Source organism: Embiotoca jacksoni, unplaced genomic scaffold (assembly GCF_022577435.1).
Source record: "Embiotoca jacksoni isolate LCO1_2020_lvr unplaced genomic scaffold, fEmbJac1.0.p SCAF_7, whole genome shotgun sequence".
Classification (NCBI taxonomy): domain Eukaryota; kingdom Metazoa; phylum Chordata; class Actinopteri; family Embiotocidae; genus Embiotoca; species Embiotoca jacksoni.
This window is the reverse complement of record NW_027185425.1, coordinates 9,425,407-9,451,533: the sequence shown is the minus strand read 5'-3', so window position 1 is coordinate 9,451,533 and position 26,127 is coordinate 9,425,407. Positions and strand designations below refer to the sequence as shown.

Sequence of the window (26,127 nt, the reverse complement as noted above, 5' to 3'; positions counted from 1 at the left end):
ACAACATATAGAAAAGTGTGCAAACCTTGCTGCACTATATACAAAAGATACAGTAACACTGAAAAATAATATTTGGAATCCAGTTTTTTTTTTTTTTATTATTATTATTACAAAATGACTCAAACCGATTAGTCGATTATCAAAAATAATTGGGCAATCATTTTCTGCTGAATAACTAATCAATTAAGTGTTGTAGCTCGAGATTCTATATTATTGAATCTAATTTCATGCTTGCTATCCAAATCTGTTTTTGTTTTTTGACTGTTGTCAGTAGCATACAAGTAAAATTAGTGACTATTTGTATTTGGCTGAACATATTTATGTTTCGAAAAATGTCTGTCCGAATTTTTAAAAAAAAACTGAAGTTCATAGGCAATATCTAAGGAACTTCACACTGAACTGGACTATCAGCTTTATTCCTACATTTACAATCCCAAGATTTATTTAAAGAATTAAATAAGTAAAATGTAGAATTCAGAGACTAAGCCTTGAATGGCTTACTCACTTATTTCATGCCTGGTATGACATACTCTGCAGGGAATTCAATTTGTCATATTACATATTTGTAATACCCATTTGATAGGTGATGCTTGTATGAGCTGGGTAAATAAACAGACACGCTGATTGTGCACAACATAGGCTACCTAATCACCCCTTTGGGAATTTACCCATTACAGTGGGATATACGATCCCACACCCTATTGTAATCGAAACCGGGGTTAAATCCCACTCTTGTTCACACGCTGTGTGCAAAGCCCTTAATTAGACAGCACTGAAACTATACACTCAACTATGTCGGGCTTCACACAGCAAACGCACACACAGAGTGACAGGGACGCTCACATGAGAGAGTGCCACCTGCTGGGCTTCGTTTTGATGACAAGGAAGAGAAACAGACTCGAGAAACAGGAATTGTTAGAATAGTTTACTCTAGGCTACAGCAAAACGCTGGCTTCAGGAAAAATGACAGTTTCACATCCAAAGCCATCACATAACTTTATCAAAGTAACACGGTCACACAATTCTCTGAGGCTACAACTCTAACTATATTTAGTTTTGAACACGTGCAACAAATGCAAACGTACTACAAACTATGATGTCATGCACTTTGTAAGAAGCTCATATGCTTTAAAACAAAGATAATGTTTTGTTATTGAACAATAATTTTAATATTAAATTAAAGGAATGGTCATAGTAAACATTTTTTTTTAAATTTTGATTAAGTATCACAATTAACGTACTTATATGTACATAAAAACTTCACTTGTTCATATTATAGGAAAATATTAATCTTGTACCCTATATTTTATATATTTGTCGAATTCAAATATTGTATGCAATAAATATATATTGTATAATCAAATAAAAATGAACTTGGGCTGCTACAGTGTTCCTACAAGAATTCCTATATTGAAATGGCATAAGAATAATACAGTCGCCCCCCCCCCCCCCGGCCCCCGCGCTTAGCTGAAGGGCTCAAGTGGGGCATACGAGTCAGCGTTCATGAGCTGAGAATACATGGAAAACCAAAAGATGAAAAGCATGCGGAAAATGGGTGCAGCCTTCAAACACAAAAGACCCCTTGCTGATCCACAAGCACCCCCATCTTCCTTTAAAAGCCGCCCCCTCCCGCTCCAACCCCCCCGTTCTCTGGTCGAGGTGCATTGTGGGGAGGAAAGTCGTTGCCATTCGACCTCTGCGGGGCCTGCGCGGACGCAGCGAGAACCCTGAAATTCATTATGCGTTTAAAACCTTTATTTATTTCCGCATAACCTACATACTCTCACCGGGAGGGCCAAAGCGGAGAAAAGAAACGACGACGGGGCCATCTCTTTCGGAAAACACATCGTTTACAAATACAATATTTTCTTTTTTTTTTTGTGCCGGAGGTGGATACTGTTGAGAAAGTGAAGATTCTAATATATATTAAGAAAAAAATGTCCGGTGAGAGAAACCGCAGGTCGTTGGCTTTCCGAGGAGGTGGATTAGCTGGGTTAACGGGCTCCAGCGGTCTCGGTGGGGGGAACTGTAACAGCTGGGAGGCCCCGGCCTGTCAAGACCGACATTTTAACGGGAACAGGCCGGATCAAGAGGAGGACAGGGATCTGGGGGCGAAAGGACCGTCGCAGAAGAGAGCGGAGGGCGCCGGGTCTGTCAGCGACAGCACGGAACCCGAGGCGGAGGAGGAAGAGGACCCGGAAGGGGGCAGCCTGGAACCCGGGGACGGCGACGATCGCGTCGGCTCGGTGCGAGCGGAGGACGGGTCCGAGGAGAGGGGGAGCAGCGGCGGCAGCAGCAGCGGCAGCAGCAGCCTGCCGGCGGCGGCGGCGGACGGTCCGAACAACGCCGACGGACAGAAGTGCGAAAACGGCTCGAGGGGAGGAGGAGGAGGAGAGACGGGCTCCAGGAGGTCCGGGGTCGAGATGAGACCGCAGACGCTGCTTCAAAAACACTCGCCGTTTCACGCTTCGTGGTTGCAAGAATTTCCATGGCTCAAATTTTGCCAGGAGACGGGACTCATGTCCTGCTCTTGGTGTCACAACATTGCCACTAAAAACAGCGACGAGCTTGTGAAAGGCAGCCGCAACTACAAGCGGGCCTTGCTGTCGAGACATCACCTGTCCTCCCTGCACGGCAGGAACGACCCCACCAAACAGGTAACGTTAGCTCGGTCCGGGTTTTATTTTTTTATTTTTTTTTTACTTAACTACGTAACGTTTAAATATATCCTCCACACTTTGTCAGGACATATATTACGTTGTTTGTTTGTTTGTTTGTTGTTGTTTGTTGCTCGTAATGGCAGTTTCTCCCACTTCTGAAACAACTTAAAGCGAAAATAGGCTCTTACTTCTTAAGCTTCACGCGATCCCTTCTCCTGGCTAATTAGTTAGCATCAGCCCTGCTAACCCCGAGCTAACGACTAGCCTAGCTTTTTTTTTTTTTTTTTTTTTGTAGCCGCGCCGTGTAGCCGGAGGTAGGTGGCCAGCGGCGGCAGCGGAAAGCCCCTTGTGAGGCGAGGGAGTTCCTGAAAACTGAACAACTCGCCAGTGTGGGTTAGTTGAAGCCTACATTTGTACTTTTTTAATTTTTTTTTTTTTTTAATTTTCCCCACCGGTCACGTTACACAGACAACTAAAACCTGCTCCAGTTTGACACCTGCTAGTTTCCTCAATGAAGTATATCGTGTAGATCTCGTTTTAAACCGGCTTTTTTTTATTTTATTTTTTTTAAAGGCAATTAACAAATAATGACGTTTTATTTGATGCACGCTGTACAGCAGACCCCCTTTTTTTTTTTTTTTTTTTTTTTTTTTTTTTTTTTTTTTTGTCGCATCAGCAAGTAGTCTTGATTGCTCGCTCGATAGAGGTCACGCAATGGCAAGGGCTCGACCCCCCCGGTAAGCCTTTGGGGAACCGCACCCCTAACCCCCCCCCCGGCCCGACCCTCCCCCGCCTCTCATGCAGTTGTGCTGCCCGGGAGTCCTCGGTGACCTCTGGCGCATTTTCTTCGTCCTCCCTTGAAGAGGGCTAAATTAGAGGCATCGTGCGAGAATTGACCCCCCAAAAATCCATAGATGGTGTCACTTGCGAGGGCTGGACAGAGAGGAGGGGAAGTAAATCATGTCGCCCTGAGGCTGACAGCTTGGCTTGTCCACAGGGGGGGGGGACCACCTTTTTGAACAGGTTTGAATGAATCAAATAGATGTCAGGTAAACAGAATGACACCGGCATCACCTGAACCTGTCATCTGTATTTCTGTGTTGATTGGCTCTGGTGTCAGCCATACCTTGTAAATAATGACTCGCCCTGTGTTCAAAAGACAGTATTTTCACACCGATTGGAAATTGCGGGTCTTAATTTAATTGGCGTGTAAACAGTATGTCGAATGTTTTTAATTCAAAACACTCGAGCTGATTTTATATTTGACTTGTGTGTTTTTTTTATCAATGTGCGTAAGCTCTTTTTATTGGTTCATCATTTTTTTTTTTTTATTGCACCGTTGGCCACACCTCTACAGTACATTTTTAGTGACCTCATAAAAACAGGGAGGATAGACTTGGCAGCACATTTTGGTATCAAAGGGCATTTCTCCCATCAGTCCTGTATTGGTTAAAAAAAAACAAAAAAAAACGTACTTACTGTCCTCTGTGCATAGCCACATCCAGCCTCATCCTGACAATGGTCTGAGCTGTCAGGAGAATTAAGAGCGGGCTATTATTCGACTCTAATTTGTGAGCGAAGAGGATTTCACTACTACATTTAGTTCCTCCCTTTGTACACGCAGTCACTAATCAGAATGACTTAAAGTGATCCAATAACTTGTACACATCTCTAATTGGTAAGGAGAGCAGTAGGAGTGGATTAGGGGCTTGGTGTGGCTTTTCCCTAGCAACAAGGACCCCAGACACTGTATTGAGAGGTTATCCAGGCCACTTCCTCATAGGAGGATAGAGCTGAGCTCCCACTGCTGCATTATTAGAAGTCATTCAAGTCTGATTTGTCTTGAATATTTTTTTTTTTTTTTTTTTGCTGTTGGGAGAGTCTGTCCTCCAGTTAATATTTTTTATCTTTTTAATAGTGCCTGTTAAAAAAAACAACCAACAACATAAAACCGTCATCTTCATATATACAATACTGTTGAAATAATGAGCAGCAGTTTAAGCAAGGTTGCATTGTGAAGCAGTACATTAAAGAGGAATTATTGTGTTATGAGGCAGCGTTTTGTTCTGTCCACCCATTCCTGCTGTTAGTCAGGCCTCTGCTGCATTTGTTAAAGCTAACTCAATTAGTCCGAGCACACCAGGGCAGCTGTGGTAAATGTGGGTATCTTGGAGAAGGGGGCTGTTGTCCTTAATTCTCTAGATGATGTCTTGTGCTCAGATTGTGATCTGTGCTCATTTGGTAAAAAGTTATGATGAGGCAAGAGTAGACCTTTGGATTTGTGACATCAGATATGAGCTCACAAATGTACGACGGGCATAATTACATTTTATTTTCTCAGAAGGTTTCCCCCTTATTTTTCGATGCAAAAAAAAAAAAAAAAGAACTACTCTTACTCCTATTTTAATGCAGAAGACGTATGCGTGACGTAGGGTAACCGAGCATGCATTAAACCCACATTGTCACAGAGTAGTCTCTTGTCATGGCTACATACAGGAATTCTTTTCTACAACTGTAGCTGCATTTACACAGAGGTACATTGTGTAATAGTCACATACAACTGGTTTCGCTTTCAGTTCACCACAAAGCCCACCATACGATCTGGTTTTGTCTTACTACTCAAGTGCTTGCTTTCTTTACGCTTTCTTTTTTTTTTTTTTTTTTTTAATTGAGCATCAATAACTCATTTAATTTCCATCTCTAATTAACACTTGTTCACCATAGCCCAGCAGGCTACGTTGGTCAGGATTAAGATCACGTAGTCTGGTCAGTTGCTGTATGTTGATCACTGACAGCCAAACAAATGTCACACCTCCACTACTGTGTCGGTCTAAATGGGGTGTAAGATCAGCGCGTCACACTTCATTCTCAGAAAGGAAATTCAATCACAAGTACTTTTCAACCCTTCCGTGTTAGTTAAGACACTCATTATTAGAGCGTCTCCCCAAACCGGAAAGGGGACCCACCCATTGCGCCCTGGTGCCTTGCAGATAGATGGGATGTTTATTGGGTGCCACAGGTCAGGGGAATGGGTGGGGTGGAGCCGGAGGGAGAATTCTTCTGGTTGAATCTGTCAGTGACTCCCTCCCCTTGGCTTTTTAGCATTGTTAGGAGGCAGGGAGACACTCAGTGCAGCCCTCCCACACCTTGGGCCAAATGCACACTGCGGTATTGTTCTAGCATCTGGGGACAGACGGGTAGGATGAGGAGTTGGGGGGTGGGGGGGGGGGAACGACACAGATACAGTACATGTAGGGATTTAGGGAAAGCCTGGTGGAGATGGCCTCAAGGAAGGGCTGGTCATGGGACTGGATTGATGGTGGGTACGGGGGCGGGGGGGGGGGGGGGGGGGGGGGGGTTTACGAGTGGGGGGACGCGTATGCATAAAAGGTAAACAAAAACTGGCTCCAGTGGGTCATTATGTTGCATGGGGACGGTGTTGTAACACATGATCTGTTAGAGGCGTGTCTGAGGGTTTTGTTATGGATCTGCTGGCCTTGGGGCTTTGTGGTTTGTTTGGGTTTGTGGTTTATTTTGTTGAAGCACTCTTTTTTTCTCCAAGTTGCAGCATATCTTGTCTGCGTAGTCAGCACAGCAATAAGATAGAATTTATTGCCATCTTGGTTTGTTTAATCCACCTGTAAATCAACTGTTACTGGCTTCTTCACTGTAGATTTTCAAGCATTAATGTTTGAAGGAGATCAAAGGATTCTTCTTCCACAGCACCCTCTTGGATTTTGCAATCTCTTTCTTCTGCCTTTCATACTTCCACCCCGAACCAATATCTGGCTCAAATAAAAAGCTAGCCACGTCATGACTGGGGAGCGGGAGCAGGGGGTGGGGTGGGTAGATATTGTCCCCACATTCTCTCTTGGCGCAGGCTGGTTTTGCCTCCAGCATCTGCTGTGCAGAGCTGATCTGCTGGTTCTCTAAGCTCCCAGCTCACACGTGGCACATCTGGAGAAAGGATGATGCTGCTGCTGATGAGGCCAGTATGGCGCAACTTATCCAGTACCAGGCTGTCCTAGCCTGACTCCCAAAAAGGTGCACGCATGCAAGCCATGCAAGCTGTCAAGTTTTAGCGTGGATAAAAGCTATGGGGAGTCATGGCGTTTGGGGGTCAGGGGATGGTTTCATGGTTAAAATGATAAAAAAAAAAATGGGTCTCCAATTTCCCACATCCTCAAACAACTCTTGTTTATTTATGGCATCTCTGACATTGGTTTAATTTTCAGATATTGTTGTTTTTTTTCTTCCTTTTTTTTTTTTTTTTTAAAGGTGCATTTGAAGGTGTTTTTGTCTCATGATTCTAAAGAGCAAGTTGAAAGCTTGTTCGGTCTGAACTTCTCTAAAGACGAGAGCAGTAGACGATAACGAGGCAGCAGAAATTGTGCGAGCGCTGACGATCTAGAAAAGCATATCCGACTCCTCTTTCTGCGATGGCTCTCTTGCCATTCGCCACACCAATATATTCCACTGTAGTACTCAACATGATGACCGTGTCCCTCCAGAGGCTTTGATGTGTATATCATGGAAATCATTTTTCTCCCTCTCCTCATCCTCTTAGCCTCACCCGCATGCACCATGGCTCCTTTCTGTGCTTGCGAGTGGGAGCCGCTGTGTAATAAGAGAGTGAGTGCAGAGGCTTTTCACAAAGGCCCACAGTGAGTGGACAATAAGCCTCGGGGAGAACACGGGCTATTGTGAAGGCTAAAATGGGGTGACCCAACTCCTTCTTTATTGCGTTTTGCTTTCTGTGCCCCTCTGCTCCACATTTTCTCCTCCGCCCTTTTTCTCAATGCTCAAAGGTTTGGCCCTCTCTCTTTCGCTTCACGCTATTCTTCTTCTTCTTTGACTGACTTGTGTGTTATCAGCCTGTGCACCGAGCAGTTATCGTCTTCTTTTCATGTTATTTCTATCATCTCTGTATTTACGTTTTCTTTTTTTTTTCTCTCTGTCAGAACTCTACTCGTCTCCTCGCATTTTCTGTCTTTGCGCACGCTATTTATTTATTTTTTTTAAAGTGTGTCCAGCTTCCTTCCACCTCTCCCTCTTTCTGCCTCTCATTTTATTCTATCCCATCTCTCTCCATCCCCACTCCCCCCCCCCCCTCCCTTTCCAGCTGTGGCAGAGGATGTTAAGCCCCCCTATACTGTCCTGTGTGCCCGGGCTGCTCTGGACAAGAGCTGCAGTGTGGAGGGAGTAGGGGTGGTGGGTGGGTGGGTGGGGGCTGGGTGGGGACCTCCAGAGAAATGGATTTAATCTGAATTACTCGAGCTGAAACCCCAGCTGTGTGCATGTGTAGGCAGCTTGGTCTCTGTGTATTCGTGTGCGTGTGTGTGCGGGTACGCGCGCGGCAGAGATGGTGGTGGGTGGGGGCAAAAAAAAAAATGCAGGGCTCGAGCAATGTGAATTACTCTGGATTAGGACATCTGCTGTGCAATTCTAAAATGAGCCAGAGATGTATGCCCTGCTTGGGCGTATTACGTGGAAAAACTATAATACTGTTTTATACATATTCTGACTGTACTTAAATTTCTGGCTTTGATTGGCCCGTGTATTTTGTCTGTGAACACGCCTGCTTTACCTCAGTTTAGTCTATGCGGGTCTCGTGTGATGCCATGCTTTTGGTAAGCATACTCATGCGCGTGTACTCCCTTCTCTTCTGCTCCGTACCAGGCTGGCACTTTTTCCTCCCACTCCCCCTCCCCCACAATATGCGTGTAACATGCTGAATCTCGCAAATCTACTTTTTTAGAGTCTTTCTTTTGGAGGTGATAACCAAAGACAAATTGGAGAGAATATTTATTAATCATGAAAAATGGACCTCCATCTTTTGACTGGTCTTCAAAAAAAAAAAAAAAAATAATTCTAGTATTATAGGGAATGAGGTCTTGAAATACTGTATGCTCCTGGCAAAATGACAAAACCAGTTCTTTACTGTTACCTTCAAGAAAATAAAAGCCACCAAGATGTTTTAAACACGTAAAAAATAGCCATGGAGGACGATGGATTCTGAAAGATCGTGGCCTTAAACCAGAATTATAATCCATGTCGCACCTCGGCTCCATGTACATTTCTCTTCTACGCAGTCGTGCTTTTACATTAGTTTTTGTCTCCATTTGGACCACAAGTCCTGAAAGAAGTTGAATCAATCAGGGATTGGAATCACCAGAGTTACCCCACGATACGATATTGTCATGTTACAGTATTATTGATTTTAAACATGTTCTGACATGCTGAGTATTCAAATAACATATATTGCCGTTTATCACCTTTTCTCAACTGCATATTATGTCTCCAAAGGAAAAAGTTGTGAACATCGTTTTTATCGAACAAAATAAAGTATGAGCGTCTCCCGCGTCTCTGCGTTGATGCTTAATGTTTATCTTTGAAGAAGCAACAATCCGCCATTCATCTAATGGTGGGTTGTTGCTTATTTGTCTACGTCTAAAATAATGATTAATGATCTTTAGCGTTTATGTTTTTTGTTTGGTATTTATATATTTTTTTGTGTTGCTGTGGATATCTGAACAAATGCCTGTACAAAGAGGCATTGTGTTAAGGTTTATGCAGCATGCATGAAACTTCAAATGGGTTGTTTTTTGGAGTAACCGGTATCACTGTTGTTTTACACATTTGATTATTTTAAAATGTGCATCGTTCTATCACCACAACCTCACGCCCTCATCGAAGAGTTTTGAATGCATCAAGTTTGGACAAGTTCCCCGCTGCTATCAAAAGGCATCTGGAAAATGTAGGATTTAAAAAAAAAATGGAATATAAATAGTTGAGCTCCCTTTTGGGAAGGTGTATATCACCTTTCTGTGTTTATTTGCATGTCATGGTTGCATTTTTCTCTGTTTGTGTGTGTGTGTGTTAAGAGTTATGCAGCTGAACATTGAATGAGGAAACAAAATGACTATAGGGCTCCATAATACTGCCCAGCCTTAAAATAATATGCCTTTCATTACCTCATTCCCACCTCCTCTTTTAACAGAAGCCTGTCAAACCTGTTTCGCCCAATGGGCAGGTGCAACCGTATCACACTAGCAGCCCAGAGGGTGTATATGTGTGTTTTTGTAAAGACAGACTTACAGGAAGGGAAAACATATTTGTGCGTAATTGCATTTGAGCTTGCTTTTGCAAATTACTTGTGTGAGCACACACTTTTGCTCATTTTTCTTTCTTTTTTTTTTTTCTTTCTTTCTTCCTTCCTCTCTTTCATCTAAAAGGAGATGGTGAGGCCCTCAGACAACACCAGCCCCTCCACTAACTGCTCAGAGGAAGACTACCGCAACAAGCCCCACGAGAACTCCTACTGTTACCAGCTTCTCCAGGAGTTGGACAAGCAACGCAAAAGTGGCATCCTCTGCGACGTCAACATAGTTGTCTCCGGCCAGGTGTTCCGCGCGCACAAGAACATCCTGGTCGCAGGCAGCCGCTACTTCAAAACCCTCTACTGTCTGACCAAGAGCGAGGCCCAGGACCAGGCCACGGTCACGCACCTGGATGTTGCTGCTGTGCAGGGCTTCTCGGTTATCCTCGACTTTCTCTACTCTGGGAATCTGCTGCTCACAAGCCAAAATGCCATTGAGGTGATGTCTGTTGCTAGTTATCTCCAGATGACCGAGGTTGTACAGTCGTGTAGGGCTTTTATAAAGAATGCCCTGAATATCAGCATCAAGCAAGAGGCTCCGGATTCAGTGGTTGTGGACTACAACAAGAGGCAGATGGTAGCCAAAGAGGGGCACAGAGGGCTGGACCGAAAGCAGAGCACCTTCTGGGCCACGAGCATCCTGTCGAAGCTTTCGATCAAGGCCAGCACCAACCAAGGAAAGGAAGCAACGGAGGAAGATGAGGAAACCGGCAGGGTGAAGGAGGAGACCAGTGACATCGAGGTGACAGTGGGTGGGGGTGAGGGCTGTGCCCTGGTGACCCCCGGAGCCTCTTGGACCCACCACAATGACAACTCGTCGGATTCGGCAGAGACCAATGAAACCCGGGTGGCGAGTGGCCAGACGCAGGTCTTCGTCTGGAACGAGCCAACCACAGGTGGCACTGCTGCAGCGCCCGCTGCCATGAAGCGAGAGGCGACGGATGCTGCAGCTGGAAGCGGACGGAGGAAAAAGCAGACCACCACACGGCGTTTTGTCTACAACTTTCCACCAGAACCCGAAGAGGGATTCGATGAGGGGATGTTCATCCAGCCTTCGGCCTCCTTCCCCAGAGAGGACTTCTCCTCCCTCTCCGAAAATGCAGGTAAGATACACATTTGCACTTTGTACACACCTCGCACACCCTCGACTCGCAGTCCTTCGCCTTTTTTTTTCTTTTTTTTTTTAATGGCGATTATAAATAACTCGAATGACTCATTCTTGTTAGTCGTACTCACTGGAAGAGGAAGACAGATGGTTCTTTTTATGGGCGAAGATGTACATGCAGGATCTTTGCAACCTATGATCAAGACGTCAATGTAACTTCGTCATTCAGTTAAATCTGCGTTGCATGTTTAAATAGCTTCCAGTTTATAAAGCTTCATAACGGCCACGATCAATCAAGAATATTTTTAAGAGGTTGTCATAGTAACTTTTTATGATGACCAATCCTGCCAAACATTCTCCTTTTAAAGGAGACTCTGAAGGAATCACCAGAAATGTGGCGGTATAAATAATCAGCCAGCCCTTTTGGTGGGTCCTTCGACTACAAGTTTGAATTTAGCAATAGAAGTTCATGTTAGGACTTTGTCCACCCCTCCATCCTCATCCAGCTTCTGAGATTTATTGTGGAGTAAATCTTCAAACTCTGTCTAAAACTACAGAAACAATAACCAGTTATGTCAGACAGCATTACAAACTAGTTAGCTGCTTCCCTGCCTCATTTGTCATCGACTCTGCCATCGCCATCAGTTTAAAATCTAAGTTTTTAATTTAATGCCACACTCAGTTTCAACACTTGAAGCTGATTGGGCCTGGACAAATTAATTGATTTTCTGATTGATCACGCTCTTTATTTGAATGATCCATAACCAATTTATAAAATCCTGAGATCAATGTATGCACTTGCACCTTCTTTAATTAATGGTGTTGAAATAGGTTACTATTGGTAACCTTGTTGTAAGTGGCTCAGTTTGTTCTTCATAATGCATAAAATGTCTACTTTGTGTTAAGCGAGTTGTTACAACTTGCATAAACAATTATTTTACAATGTCGGCATTGAGTCATGGAGTTCCTGTAAGCGGTGAACAGTTGCGTCTACCGTGACTCTTGATAGTTGCTCAATCGGATTATTTCATAGCTAATGTAGAGCTTGGAGCTACGAGAGCTGAACTGACCGCACACTTATCGGTGTTCCGTATTTGGCATGTTTTCTCTGGTCATTAAATACGAGTTTGTGGAAGTCTAATGCTCGCGAGACGCGATAACGTGCAGAAAGAAGAAATTGAAGTTTCCAGGGTAAATTCTGAGAAGTGCCTCATGCAACCTTGCTATTTATGTGATGGAAGTGAACCACAAAGAATCGAACTGAATCTAAACAAATGGATTCCGGACTTTGTGAATCGAAATCAAAACGGGAGCTCAGTTCTGACATCTAGCTCTAAAAATAAATAATGCCCACAAAAGCAGTAACCAATTTCCTACCTGTATACCCCCAAATTTCACATTTGATATTTTTGGAACTATACTCTAGTACCTGAAACGAAATCCCGTGGGTTTGAACAATTATTGACGACAGTCAATCGATGTGCGAGGGGAGGAGTCCGTGAACGGGATAAAGCCATCAGGTCACCCTGCTTCACTTCTGGGGACAGCATTGCGTCGTTTAAATGAATGAGCTGTCACTTTTATTGCGGCCTATCCAATCGGGTCAAATATACGATCGCCAGATGGTCGATGGCTGCCAACAGTGGGTAACACCGGCGTGAACACTATTTTGTCTGATGAAATTAAATGAAAAAAATAAATAAATGGATTTACCGCCTTTGTAACACCTCGCTGTTGCACATCAAAGCGAAGATATTTGCTTTTCAAGCTTTTAACCTGCTGTGCATAGCTAACAAGTGAGTCAGTCTTAGGCGTGATCTCCACTAATCACTGCAGAGCAGGAGCCTTCCAGAAGTTAATGCTCACCTGGAGAGATGAGAGGTGTGCGTGAAAACTGTGTTGTCATGTCGCTGCACGAGACTCTGTCTCAAGAAAAACAAAGATGTTGGAAAATATCTAATTGTCTTCATTTACATCTGTCGCAGTTGAATGATTTAGACAAGTGTATTGTGTTTTATAGTAAAAGTTATGAAAATGTCTTTTTTTTTCTTTCTTTTTTTTTTTTTTTTTAAAGAGAATTACAGATCATTTATTTGTACGATTTAAAAATGTGTAATTTTCCATTTCCTGCAGTTGCCTTTAACCCACTGCTTTACACTGTGGCAAAAAAAACAACCTTGAATCCCTTTGACCTTTTTTTTTATTTATTTTTTTTTTTTTTATAGCAGCTTTCATGCATTCAATAAGTTTTCTATTCCTCCTTTTCCAATTTGATAAAAACTGTTCTGTCCTTTCCATCTTTTCTCTTTCTGTTGACACTTTGCTACCTTCCCCTCTCTATCTCTTAATCTATCCATTGCTCCAGCCATCCTATCCTGTCCACATACACATGTAGTGCTCTTGGTAATCTCTTCTCTTAGCTCCAGCATCCTCCTTCTGTTGGTCCCATTAAGCTCGGCACTCCATGTAACCATAATGATATCGCATATTAAGTGGAGTGGTATGGACGGGGGGGGGGGAGGGGGAGAGTGAGAGGCACAAAGTGTGTGTAGAAATAGAGATGGAACTACATTTTGTGCGTGTTTGTGTGGGGCCGAGACCGAGAAGCCCTCCCTGATGCAGGATAATGAAGGAAGCAGGGGAAACATTTCTTCTCCCAGCACTCCCTAAATGCGCTCGAATGCTCTTAGTGCCTCCCAACTCCTCGCAGAGCTCTTTTTAATGTGTGCATGTCGTGATCCGCGGTGTTTTAATAGCACACTTGCAGACAAACTCTGTCCTTAAGTAAGTGTTTCTGTAGGCCGAGTCCGCAGCCATCTTTGTTGTTTAGCTCCATGTCTCTATTTAATGTACTTTTGCAGATAAAGATATGGCTAAGACTTTGAGTGGGCTGTTAGTCAACGTAAAAGGCTTCAAGGCAGCTGTTTACTCCTTAATTCTGTTTTTGTGTCCAACTGCTCCATTTGCTTCATATGCCGGATTATGTTCACGCAGTGGTTACAGTTTGGATACAGATTGTGAATATGAATCTCTCGATGGCCTTGAAAAGATTTGGCTGTTTAGACAGGCTCACCAGAAACCGCCACATCCCAGTCTTTACAGTCAGTGAATGTCTGTAACGAATGGACGCTCCATTGTCAAACATCTGAGAGCAGTGGCGTACAGAGAATTTAAGGCTGAAATGTGCAACAAATCATCCTGGTGCTGTTTGATGTTGGGGTGAGAGCGGGGCCTGTTTTTGTAAGCCATAAGAAATTACCAAGTGGCCTAATAATATCATGTCAAGTCAGTTTTATTTCGACATGCATCAAAGAAATTAAACGCGATCACCAAAATGACACCTGAAGGTGTAAATGAGCTATTATCAATACTATAAAAAAATATATATATATAATGCAATAAAAATGTAAAATTAGGCCTCGTGGGAATGTTGCACACAGGAAGTTGCATTCAATTCTGTGGGTAGATTATCAGCGACGTCATACTTGTACATAGAGTTTTTCAGTTCCAGTTGTAAGTGTTTTCTCGGTTCCTTTGCCTTTTTTGCTGAACTACATCAAAGATATTGGCTGACATCTCCGTCCAAAAAAGAACAGGGGACACGGGCAGAGACGGCAAAGTAGAGTCACATGTAAATTATATCTGCTGGGACAAATGTGAGCTTGTCATTTGTTGACAGTAATGCGGTGTGTAGTCGCACATTTCTCCACTCTCTGTGGAAGATTACTCGCCTTCCCTCCCGTTCTATCAAATGTCAAAATTCATTTCTATTAGTACCATTGTGAGTGAGATAATGATTCATCAGATGTTGGAGCCAGCCCTTTGTACACTGGGGTTCTGCTGAATTAAGATGAAATGTTACAGAAACATGTGGCCACCTTTTTGGTTGCAGACTTGCTGTATCCTGGAATGATCTAAAGATAGATCATCCAAAAGCATATTAATGCCATTTTTTCACCCCAGTGGTCCAGTAGCATTTATGGACAGAAAGTTTATTTATTTTTGTATTTTTGTATTAGCGTGTGACTGTTTCCCACAGTCTCGTTCTACTATCTTGCATTGATTAGCCTTTTGCTGCGTACAGTGCTCGTTTGTAGTGACTCGCTCCGGATCCGTGTCACACGCCCTCTTAAATGTTAGTTACACTTTACTGAAATTTTGCTTTAAGCCGCAAAAAATGAGACTGCATACCGTCATGATGGAAAAACTACACGGCCCTCTTGCATTAGTTTCCTTTCTTTTTTTTTTTTTTTTTCTTTTTGAGCCTGTGAATAGTCATCCAGCAATATTAACTGTCCCAGTGATGTCACACTTTTGGCTTTCATTTTGCTTTAGTTTGATCTGTGCAGTCATGCTCCATGGGTGGAAACATAGTAGCCCAAATGGTGGCCTTCACTTTGCTATTTTGTTTTCCATCCCCTTCAAAATATCTACTTGTTTTAAAAGTATTACATTTTTTTTGTTTTGTTCCTTTTCTTGTTTTAAAGAAGTTCTTCAAAAAAAAAAAAAAGTAAATGTTTCGGCCTGCAAACGACAATTATTTTTTACCGTAGATTATTTAGTTGAATTTTATTCTTGCTCTAGCCTTTTTAAAATGGAGAAAAATGTCTGCTGCAATTTTCTAGACCTCTCTTTGTGTCTCTGTTTTGTCTGAGAAGTAGTCCAAACGCTCCAAAACTTCAGTTTACGACGAGCAGTAGTCGGTTCTTGGTAATGACATAAACTGACAGTGGTGGCGGCAGCAGCAGCAGCTAGTGTTGGAGGGAGACCGCTTTACAGAGTCACGGGTGTGCTCATGTTCGGGAAAACGAGAGCAGTTGAAAGTGAGCGTGGTTTTAAGGATACAAGTACTTTGCCGTCGCCGTCTGCTCGTACTACGTTGAGCTCGCAGCCAGCCGACACTCGTGGCCAGTAAATTCTTGGGTCTTCTCCAAACAAGACTGTTGGATTGTTTAAAGGGTGGCTGCTGCACAGGCACACAGAGCAGGTGACATGCATTTACACGCACGCTAGTCTCTGTTGAAGCGCACACAAACACACCCACATACACAAAAGCGCCCCCCCCCCCCCCCCCCCCAACTCCCCCCCCACCCACTTCCCCCACCCCCCACCCCCCCCCAAAAAAAAAAAAAAAATCCCTGAGAGGTGCAAAGCCGCCAGTCCCTTCCCTCCCTAATCCACTCTAATGCACTGGGGCTGTCCTCACTATTCCAAATATTGACCCAGAGAGAATGCAGGCGCGCGCACACACACACACACACACACAGGGGCGTATCTTTAATGGGTTCGCAGCGCTGATGCTGTAGGAACCGGACACACACGCAGGTGCTCGCACAAGTGCAAACAAAAGCTGAGTGTAAGACGAGCTCGTGTGAGGACTCGACTCTGTCATTCTCGAATTAACCCCCTCGCTGCTGGAGCCCGAGTCAGCTTGTTGCTCTGGCTCGGAGAACACACTGCTTTACATACAGTAGGGGCCTGTGTGTGTGTGTGTGTGTGTGTGTGTGTGTGTGTGTGTGTGTGTGTGTGTGTGTGTGTGTGTGTGTGTGTGTGTGTGTGGTTCACTGAAACGTCCATTGTTTCATGTGGGGGCTGTTAGTGGTGTAAACAAGACATTGTGAGGTGTGTGTGTGTGTGTGTGTGTGTGTGTGTGTGTGTGTGTGTGTGTGTGTGTGTGTGTGCACACCTCCCCCTCCCTCCCCCCCCGCCCCCTCAGGCTCTCAACCACCTCTCATCTCTCTTTCTCCCTCTTGCTCCTCTTGTCCCCTCCCCCTTTCCCAGAGCTGGCCAATCAGATCCAGTATAGCATCATCCAAGACTTACAGCAAGGAGAGTCCTGGGAGAATGGTAAGATGCCACACTCTCTCGACTGCAGCTAAATTACCAGTGTAGGCCAATTTAGTCCATCTTGAAATCTTTTGGAAATATGCATCTTTTCAAAGCAGGGTGGGCGGGTCCATTTAACATGCCTCCCTTAGTAGGTGAGCAGACAAACACCCTGGTTCCACTTAGGAAATGATGTTCAACCAGTTTTTAAGGGTGTGGTTGACCCTGCATGTGACCTTTTGTGAGGTCCAGGAATTTCCCAACAACTGATGTCCAGGCACTTTCTCTGGGGGTAAATTTCCAGTGGTTGAGAGTTGCAGCAGAGCAAAAGCCGCGGGAAGTTTTAGCAAGTTAGTCCACTCACGTATCAAAAGCGCGACTGTCTCAAATTCTTTTCCTCTGCAAAAGTGGACAACAAAGCCCGGACTTTGTCGTTGATCCATCAGTCTGAAATCTCGTAGGTTGCAAAACAATACCCTACTTCTACGAGCGTTTCATGCAGAAAGTTCAAAAGTGTCAGTATGCATACTAAAAAATATGAGTTCGCTATTGGTGGACACTTTTTCCCACGATGCATTGCACAAAGGCAATTGACGAGCTGCTCACAGTCAGAATAACTAACAGTGGTTGACGGTAGAACAGATTTGTGAACATAACTGAAAATGAAGTATTAAATCTTTGGGAAAACATGTAGCATTGTCCTGTTGGTATAACATGTAAAAAGTGTGTTAAATTAGTGTTAATGCAAAAAAAAAAAAAAAAAAAAAAAGCATTTTAAGGCGATTAGTACTGCGTGTATACGCCATACTTTGTACAATAAGTATGCGGTATGAAATATTTCAGCCGCTTTTCCCTTTAAATTGAAAGACATTAAAACACAACCGAACTTAATCATACATAAACTGAACTGAAAAAAATGAGAGAAGAGACGTGACATTTTTCTTATTGGATATTTACACCCGTCTTGATTTTGAGTTTTGATCCATGTCCAGACTGCAGATGCCAGCGGCCTGTGGACAAAAGTTTCAAGATTACAGCTTATAGCGCTCAGTTGAATGATAATGTAATCACCTCAAATGAAATTAGTTCCTTAAAGTTCCTTTTGGAATATGGATAGGTGGATGGATGGAGGGAAGGACCATTAAGTACATATTATATACGGTACAGCATCTTTTTATTAGTTTGACCAAATGATGCACTACATGCACGCGGGAGTTGAGGCATCGCCTGAAAACACATTGGCACAGAAGAAAAGGAGGCTTTAGTTGCATTCATTGTCAGGCCAGCAGTTTTACATATAAAAAAAATAAATAAAAATCTCCCTTTTCAAAGAAATATAGATGAAGTCGATTCTTCTCTGGTCATGGCAGTTTCGTCTGCTGTGTATTTTTGATGGCAGATAGTGAAAATGTAAGTCTTTTAATTAACAGCTTGTTGCACTTTCACAAGGTGATTCTCTGCTCTGCTCAACACATCTCCATGCACACCCACGCAGGGAATATGCAGGTGACCTGTTTCTCATCAACCCTCCCTCCCCCTCGCTCCTTCCCCCTAGCAACCTACCTTGACGACGCCTCTGTTGTGCGCTCCCCTGGCTCAAACAAAAGGATCGGCCCTGTTACCCCGCTCCGTCAGCAGAGAAGACTGGCACTGTGTTTTGGAGCCTTTTCAAAATCAATACATTGCTTATTTATTTGTGAGCCCAGCTGTCCTCACCGGCATGTTAGCATAAACATCGCAAGAAGGACAATGTAGAAAATGTGGGTTGCCATGTCATCTGGATTTCTTTCTTTTACACCCTGAAAAACACACGTGATGATACCGTAAGCTCTTGTCCCTGAGTATTATAATGGTCAATATTTGGGGAAATTGAAGCTAAATGGTTCTAAGTAATAATCAACATAAGCAGTTCATAAAATTGCTTTGGAATCACAATATTTTTAATTAACATTCGGGTGTAATGTAGTTTGTTACAGTTGGTATGAATTTAATGACACATTAAGTTAGTGCTTATGCCGCAGCATCATTTGAATGGCAGTAGAAGATATTCCAGTTATAATACTTTGGTATCGTCTTCAAAAAATTTTTTTTCCCCCCCTAACAAGCTGCCATAAAATGTCCACCTAGACAGATCCACGTTGCTGCTTTACATTCACTGCTCGTATGGATCGTTCTTTGCCGCGGTGAGCCCTCCAACATCATTAAGTTGAGCTGAAGACGAGCACCTGTTACCTAGCAACAGTCACAGAGAAGGACTGTGAAGTTACATTACGTCACATTTAGCTGACGCTCTTATCCAAAGCGACTTACGACACACCGATGGCACGCCATCGGGAGCAATTTTAGGGTTCAGCGTCTTGCTCAAGGACACTTAGGCATGTGGACAGGAGGAGCTGGGGATCGAACCACCAACCTTCCGATTAGCGTGCGACCCACTCTGCCGACTGAGCTACAGCCTCCCCGTTAACGCGTTAAGTTAACGTGGCTGCGACTGTAATCATTTGATAAACTTGTGTAGCTTTGACAAAATGGTCTGATGCATCTACGTTCGTGGTTTGTATTCTCTGTAACGGTAACTGCATCCCAACTCTTGTGATTTGATGGACAGGATATTGGTCCCCGACACACCCTGCTCTCTCATCAGCAGATCTATAGACGGAAATGTAGCTTTTACGATAATTGTCTTGTTCCATCTCAACGTTATTGGCTTAAAGTTGCATTCAGCGCAGCCAAATTAAAATGTCACTTAAAGTTTAATGTTTGAGAAGAATCTTGCCTCTCGTTGACCTTTCCGTGTGTGCTTGTTTGTGTGTGTGTGTGTGTGTGTGTTTATTTTGTTGTGTTTTTTTTGTTTACCCAGGCGAGTCGTCACACCTAGCCCTCAATAAGCTTAAGTGCCCCCACTGTAACTACATCGCCAAGCACCGGCGCACGCTCAAGAGGCACCTGATCATCCACTCGGGTGTGCGCTCCTTCAGCTGTGACATCTGTGGCAAGCTGTTCACCCGCCGCGAGCACGTAAAGAGACATTCCCTGGTGAGTCCCCATATGCACAGGATCCGCTCTCCTCTTTCGCCGCCGCGTGATGTGCATGCTCCAACTTCTGCCAAACACTCCCAACGTCCTGGCCACCCTCACATCGTCGCGCTCCACCTTATGTTGTGCGTCCGGCAGCTTTTTTTTTTGCTCAAGGGAAGTGAGAAAAGTAGAGGTTTTTTTTTTTTTTTTTTTTTTGGCTGCGATATCTATTTTCTAACGTTGGGGGTATTGGGTCACTCACAAAGCGGTGCAAAACAAATGGATTTGTAAGACTGTCTCGCATTACACGTGTTAAAGAAGTACGAATTCATTGTCCTGGCAGCACATCTTGAAAGAACAACTGGGCATTGGCAGATTAAATGTTAACGTGATCGAAAGTTTGTGCTGTATTCAGTTTATGATTATTACATTGAGTTCACATCTAAATTCCCTGTTGAGGAAATGGAAAAAAAAAATAATAATAATCTTATCAGTTTAACCTTTTATTGAACCGGGTAAGCTGGCCAAGAGGGCTGCAAATTTACACAGGAAGTGCACATCAATTACTTACTGACAATAAAACAACGAAACAAAACATTACAGGTGGTACGGGAGCAATAATGCTTCACAGAAAAGGTTGAATGTACATCGGAAATGTATGACAAAACAAATGATGCTTTCTAGTCCATTTTGTTGTAAAAACCACTGTTAGCGTTTGTTTAAAACTGGTTGAAGAGATGAGAGGCCAGATTGAGTTTTGCCTTCAAGTCATTCCAAGACCGAAGGCTGCAATAATATAGACTCCCTTTTCCAGTCTGTGCACAGATGACGCCTGTACGCCGAGCTCACTGTTGGATCGGACGTCGTAGGTATTTTGTGCAAATACACATTTGCAGCAAACGTAAATGGGTAATCTGCCTAGAATAGCTTTACACATTAATATATATATATATATATATATATATATATATATATATATATATACCAGTGCTGCAGCCTGCGCATAGCAAGCGTAAACTGTTTGACCAGAGCGTACAATGTGCAGTAATGATTCCTGTCGCCTGAGTCTGAAATATATCTCAAAGCAGCAGGATGAAGTGGGTCAAATAAAGCCCAAGTAGAGTGCAAAGTAAGTCTGGAAATGGTTAAAAAAAAAAGAAAAAAAAGAAACTGTACTCTAGTGCTACATAACGGAATAATTTATTATTGAGGTTAATATACTTATTGGCTTTCTTGCTGAGACTTTAAACATTGACGCCACCGTTATGTCTGCACAGTAAATTTGGCGGTACTGCTAGCGGCTTGTTCGCTTTGCTGAGCGTAATGACGGGAAACGATGGAAAACGGCTCACACGGATCTCTCTAAACTTTTTTAAAATGGGTGCATCAGCAGCTCTGAACTCACCAACGGGTTATATTTTGTTGTTTTCATTCTCACAAAAACACAAATGTAAAACTTGGTGTGACGATGTACACGGGGCCGACTGGTTTCTCGCAGTAATTACACCAGTAATTCCCTACAGTCCTTCTTTCATTAGGAGGTCGCCAGGCAACCGGCAGAGACACCCAGAAGTTACTATATCTGCCACGTTATCCTCGCGTAAAACCACTTTGTCGTTTTCGTCGGGGTTTAACAAATGGCATTATAATAATGAAACGAATGTCGCAACTTTTCCTTAATAGCCATGTTGACGAATAACCAGTGGATCCAAACTTCCAAACGGAAAATAACCGAAATCAAATCTCGACCCTCTCCTTCTCGCTTCATGTCCCTCTCTTTTAGGTGCACAAGAAGGACAAAAAATACAAGTGCATGGTGTGCAAGAAGATCTTCATGCTCGCCGCCAGCGTCGGTATCCGTCACGGCTCGCGGCGCTACGGTGTGTGCGCGGACTGCGCTGACTCGCACCAGGCCACTCAGGAGGGCCTGGAGGGCCTGGAGTTTCCACGCGACGAAGACTTTGACGGTGAAGAAGGGGAGGACGTGGAGGGGGAGGAACCTACCGACAACGACCAATCAAATTGGGGTGAGGGCAACGCTGGTGCTGCCCCAGAAGAGGACTAAGAATTTTTAACAAGCTTGAGAAACAAAGTCAAAAAAAAAAAAAAAAAGTTGATGTTTAATATATATGTATACGAAAAACTAGCTGGTAAACAATCAACTCCAAAGTGCTATCAAACCTCGAGGTTACTTAATTGTGCAAGTATATGACAAAGATGGATTTTTTTTTTTTTTTTTTAACAAAAGCTTTGTTAGAGTGGGAACTCCCAAGATGTACAGATTTTATTATTATTCAAATGTGTCCAACTCTGGGCCCAGCGCCCGCAAGAGAACGATCCTAACGACAAATAATATGATGAATCAGGTTTTTGGTGATGTATTTTTATTTCCTTTTTTTTTTTTTTTGGAGGGGGGGGGGGGGCTTGGGCAGGGTGATGTAGTTTTTGAGTTGAGGTAGGCCAATCATCTAAACAAAGAAATGTTAATTATTTAATTTATGAAGAGAGGTTATTATGGTCTTATCAAAATGCTATAATTTGTATTTCTGTTTTGTCTGTGAGCAGAGGCACAGTAAAGGCTGCTGCTGTCTGCTCAATCTGAAAGTATATTTGCTTGGTGCTTGTAGAAGTACACGGAAGAAGAGCATCGTTTTCCCCGGGAAGATTTTGACTTGCTCTGTAGATCTCGTTTAGACGCGCTAAATATTATATATTTCTTTTCTTTTCTTTTTCTTTCCCTGCAAAAATCTTGGAACCAAAAAATCTGTTTTGTGACTCTAATGTATCACAGCCATATTTATGTTTAATTTAAGAGGGCTGTGATATTGTGCCAAACAGACCGCACACCAAGATTTAGCAGGAAACAAAAACTACTGAATATGCTTAAAAAAAAAAAATTAAAAAAAAAAAAAAAGACAACAATGGGTTTGTTGTTAAGCGGGGGAAAAAAGATGAATTATATATATAAAAAAAAAATTTAAAAAATGAAAGTACAAGGGGAAATGTTATTGCTAGCTTTATACAAATCACGGCGTCACAGTAACACTTTATTATTAAACAAAAAGCATTTGACTTTCACTTAAAGCTTGAATTTTGCCAAATGATGAAACGTTTGGTGCTGTAATGCTTGTTGCAGAATACTGGACCTACAGGCTATATATGATGTTTATAATCATAAAGCTTAAACTGACTCAGTTATGCATATGTAATCAGCTTAAACTATAGAACACTGTTGTGCTACGGCGACTATCAGGTATGCTTTGCCATTGTTATTAAGCTTTTTATTTTATTTAATGCACACACACACACACACACACACACACACACACACACACACACACACACACACACACACACATGCACACACACACACACACACAAAAACAAACACACACTCACTCACTCACTCACTCACTCTCTTTTTTGTAGAACTACCGGCAGTACTTTGACATTTTGAGGACCTAAGTGGACATCAATACCTGTATGCTTTTGTTTATATTTGGTACTGAGGTTTAAAATACAGTGTGTATATATATATATATATATGTATATATATATATATATATATTTTGAATCACTTGAACGTTGGTTGTGAGGGGCATAGAAGCGTGCAGAAATCATGGTGTGTGATGTTTTAAGTCTAAGAGAACTCCATTTTTCGTATGTAAAAGGTATACAGAAATGTCACCAGTTTAATTTGATAAACATTTGTTTTTGTTTGTTTTAGGTCTGCCAGGTAGAAAACACTTTGTTCCACAAAAAGTGAAGCTCTATGGCGCCCTCATAGACATGCACTTACTTTTGCGTTCATGAAAAGAGTTTTCTTTTTGTTTCTGTGTTTCCCCAAAAGCGGGTCTGAATGGAACTAAAAACTGTTGTCTTTCTTCCAATGCGCAACTTTTTTTTATTAGACGTTTTGTTTTTGTTATTTAATATTATATATTGACTCCAAAATGCAATCAAGACTGTTAATTTCTATTTGTCCAACCAAAATTGTTGTTTTTAATTATTGTTGAAATATAATGTATGAGAAAAGCCAGGTGAATACTTGCTTAGTGTAGAAAATCCTTGCTCGTGTCTGTAATTGTTGAGATTTTTTTTTTTTTAAATGTTTTTATGCTACAGAATCATTCACTTTACTCTAGAAACATATTTTGTTTAATTTTGTCCTTTCCACAGATGTTTCCTTTCTCCTTTGTTATTTCATTAAGCACATATTTTCTAAAGAAACACCGATTGTTTGCGGGTTAAAACCTTGGAACAGCAGTATCTGTTCATATGCAGTGGAATATACAGTATGTACTGAAAGTGCTAATGATACAGAAGATATGTCACATCCCTTTACGCTCAGTGGAAGAAGATATATTTTAATTCATAGAGATATTCATCCTCTTCGTGTCACTTTTACCTTCAAATCACTGTGCGAGGGGGTTATATTATGGATATATATATATATGTGTATATATATATATACATATATATATATAGATATGTTGAGAATGAGATAAATAAATATATATATATATATATATATGTGTGTGTATATATATATATATGAAGAATATATTATTTAACTAGTGGATTTAATTAATGGAACACATTGACAGTCAGCTGCAAACCTCCTGCCGTGGTGGTTTATTTCCGTAAACTTTAACCATCCGCTTTCTATCTTTCTCTCTATCTCTATCTCTCTCTATCTCTGTTCACGCTGTGTGCTTGTTCATCACACCAACCTGTTGTCTTGTTTGTTCTTTTGATACTATTTACCATCCTACTGATTTTACTGTAATGAATGAAACTCAAAAACTATGATGTATCATTTTAGATTTTATGCTGTATTTGTTATATGGACAAAAAAAAAAAAACACACAAAAAAAAACACGAAAAACAAAAGCAAAAACACTACAGATGTAAAGCAGAGGTTTTTTTTCCCCAGCTGTATTTTTTTACGCTGTTGCAAAAGGTTGTATTTTTCAATTTCTCTCGAACTTTAACAGTGATGCAAAACTCGGGCCGCGCCTCAGTGCCCTCCGAACACAAAGCAAAATTCAGGTTACTCTTTTTACGTTTTTATCAAAGGTTTTTCGAAGATGGAACTACATTCTCCTTTTTTCTGTCTGAATTGTACTACTGTTCCTCTCTATACTACATTTTAAGAATAAAACTTTGATATTGCTTTACCCTTTTTGTCCACTTATTGACCGGCAATGAGATCTGATGTCAGGATTAACCTATTTCATCCATCCATCCATTATCTATACCTGCTTTATCATCATCATCATCATCATCATCATTTAAACACCCAGAATACTTTTCAAAACCATAGAAAAGAGATGCACCTCAGACTGTAAGCCAGTTTCAGTTTATGATCAAGTTACCTTAAGAAAAACACAACTGTCGTGTACACTACGAGTTGTGGGTTTACCAAACTAGTACCAGTGGGTATCCTCTTCCAAAAGCAGGCTGACTTATTATTACTATGATAGAGGGACAACAAATGGATCATACAAGAGGAAAATGAACCAGACTGTCTATTTAGACTGAGGGAGACAGATGAAAAAGACAGGGATAATAGAGACAACGTGCTTCCTGTGAGGACGTCACAGCAGAAACACAACAGTGTTGCATGTCAACACATTTTTATATGTTCTAAAAACAAATATATTAGGTAAATAAAATGATGTGCCAATTGTTCTCCAATTTGTGTTATTTTGACACGATATTTAATTGATGTGGCCATCTGGTACACTGAGCATTTTCCAGTCTTGTTTTTTTTTTCTGACCGGCCCGTAAAACAGGTACATCGGCTCGACCAATCACGTGTTTAGACCCCGCCCCCTTTTGACTGTCATTAATCAGTGCGTCAAAACAACGAAAACGTGCAAGACAAAACTCAAGCGGACCGTGGTGAAATTGCTGGCCTCAAACAAAAATGATGTTTCATCCAAAAAAAAACAAAAAAAAAAAACGACATGTTTGCTGCAGGATCCGGATAAGAAGAAAACTGAAGCTGAGCGTGGAGGAAGTGTAGAAAACATGCAGTTAATAACGGGTTAGTGAGAAACGTTGGTAGCATCAGGCTAAGCTGCTGTGAAAAATAAAACTGAGCAAAAAAAAAAAATGCAACTAGTATAAAAACAAAACAAAAAAACTGCTGGTTTTAGCAACGGTGTTTTGATAACAATCTTAATAAAACAAATATCCCAAAATTGGCTCACACACAATTTGGCTCGTTTGCTACTTTAATGAAGGCGGGTGTAGTTCGCCAGCTTGTTATGACGTCAACGTTACGCTGCTCAGTCGCTTGTTTAAAACTGCATATTGGTTAAGACCGACGAGTAAACATTTGTGAGCAAGTT

The 26,127-nt window shown here is 42.1% G+C and overlaps 1 protein-coding gene across 3 annotated transcripts; it reads left to right on the top strand.

The window, feature by feature from the left end:
• Positions 1 to 1,654: 1,654 nt before the first annotated feature.
• zbtb10 (zinc finger and BTB domain containing 10) lies at positions 1,655 to 24,948 on the top strand. 3 transcript variants are annotated; one of them, XM_069175923.1, is made up of 5 exons: positions 1,655 to 2,657; positions 9,896 to 10,922; positions 13,290 to 13,327; positions 16,706 to 16,771; positions 19,611 to 19,716. In XM_069175923.1, exons 1-5 carry the CDS (start codon positions 1,938 to 1,940, stop codon positions 19,626 to 19,628), a joined length of 1,869 nt encoding a protein of 622 aa, XP_069032024.1. In that variant the 5' UTR covers positions 1,655 to 1,937; the 3' UTR covers positions 19,629 to 19,716. The 3 variants fall into 3 exon arrangements, with proteins under 3 accessions (XP_069032024.1, XP_069032021.1, XP_069032023.1); XM_069175920.1 differs by lacking the exon at positions 13,290 to 13,327 and adding an exon at positions 21,552 to 24,948 and having other exon boundaries at positions 1,657 to 2,657; positions 19,611 to 19,786; XM_069175922.1 differs by lacking the exons at positions 13,290 to 13,327; positions 16,706 to 16,771 and adding an exon at positions 21,552 to 24,948 and having other exon boundaries at positions 1,657 to 2,657; positions 19,611 to 19,786.
• The last annotated feature ends 1,179 nt before the right edge of the window (positions 24,949 to 26,127 follow it).

What these genes read in the sequence shown, in the direction of transcription:
- zbtb10 (XM_069175920.1), top strand. Translation starts at nt 1,938, where the DNA reads ATGTCCGGTGAGAGAAACCGCAGGTCGTTGGCTTTCCGAGGAGGTGGA. An exon ending in CTCCCTCTCCGAAAATGCAG is followed by an intron (nt 10,923 to 16,705) that starts GTAAGATACACA and finishes CCCCTTTCCCAG; the next exon opens with AGCTGGCCAATCAGATCCAG. An exon ending in ACGTAAAGAGACATTCCCTG is followed by an intron (nt 19,787 to 21,551) that starts GTGAGTCCCCAT and finishes CCTCTCTTTTAG; the next exon opens with GTGCACAAGAAGGACAAAAA.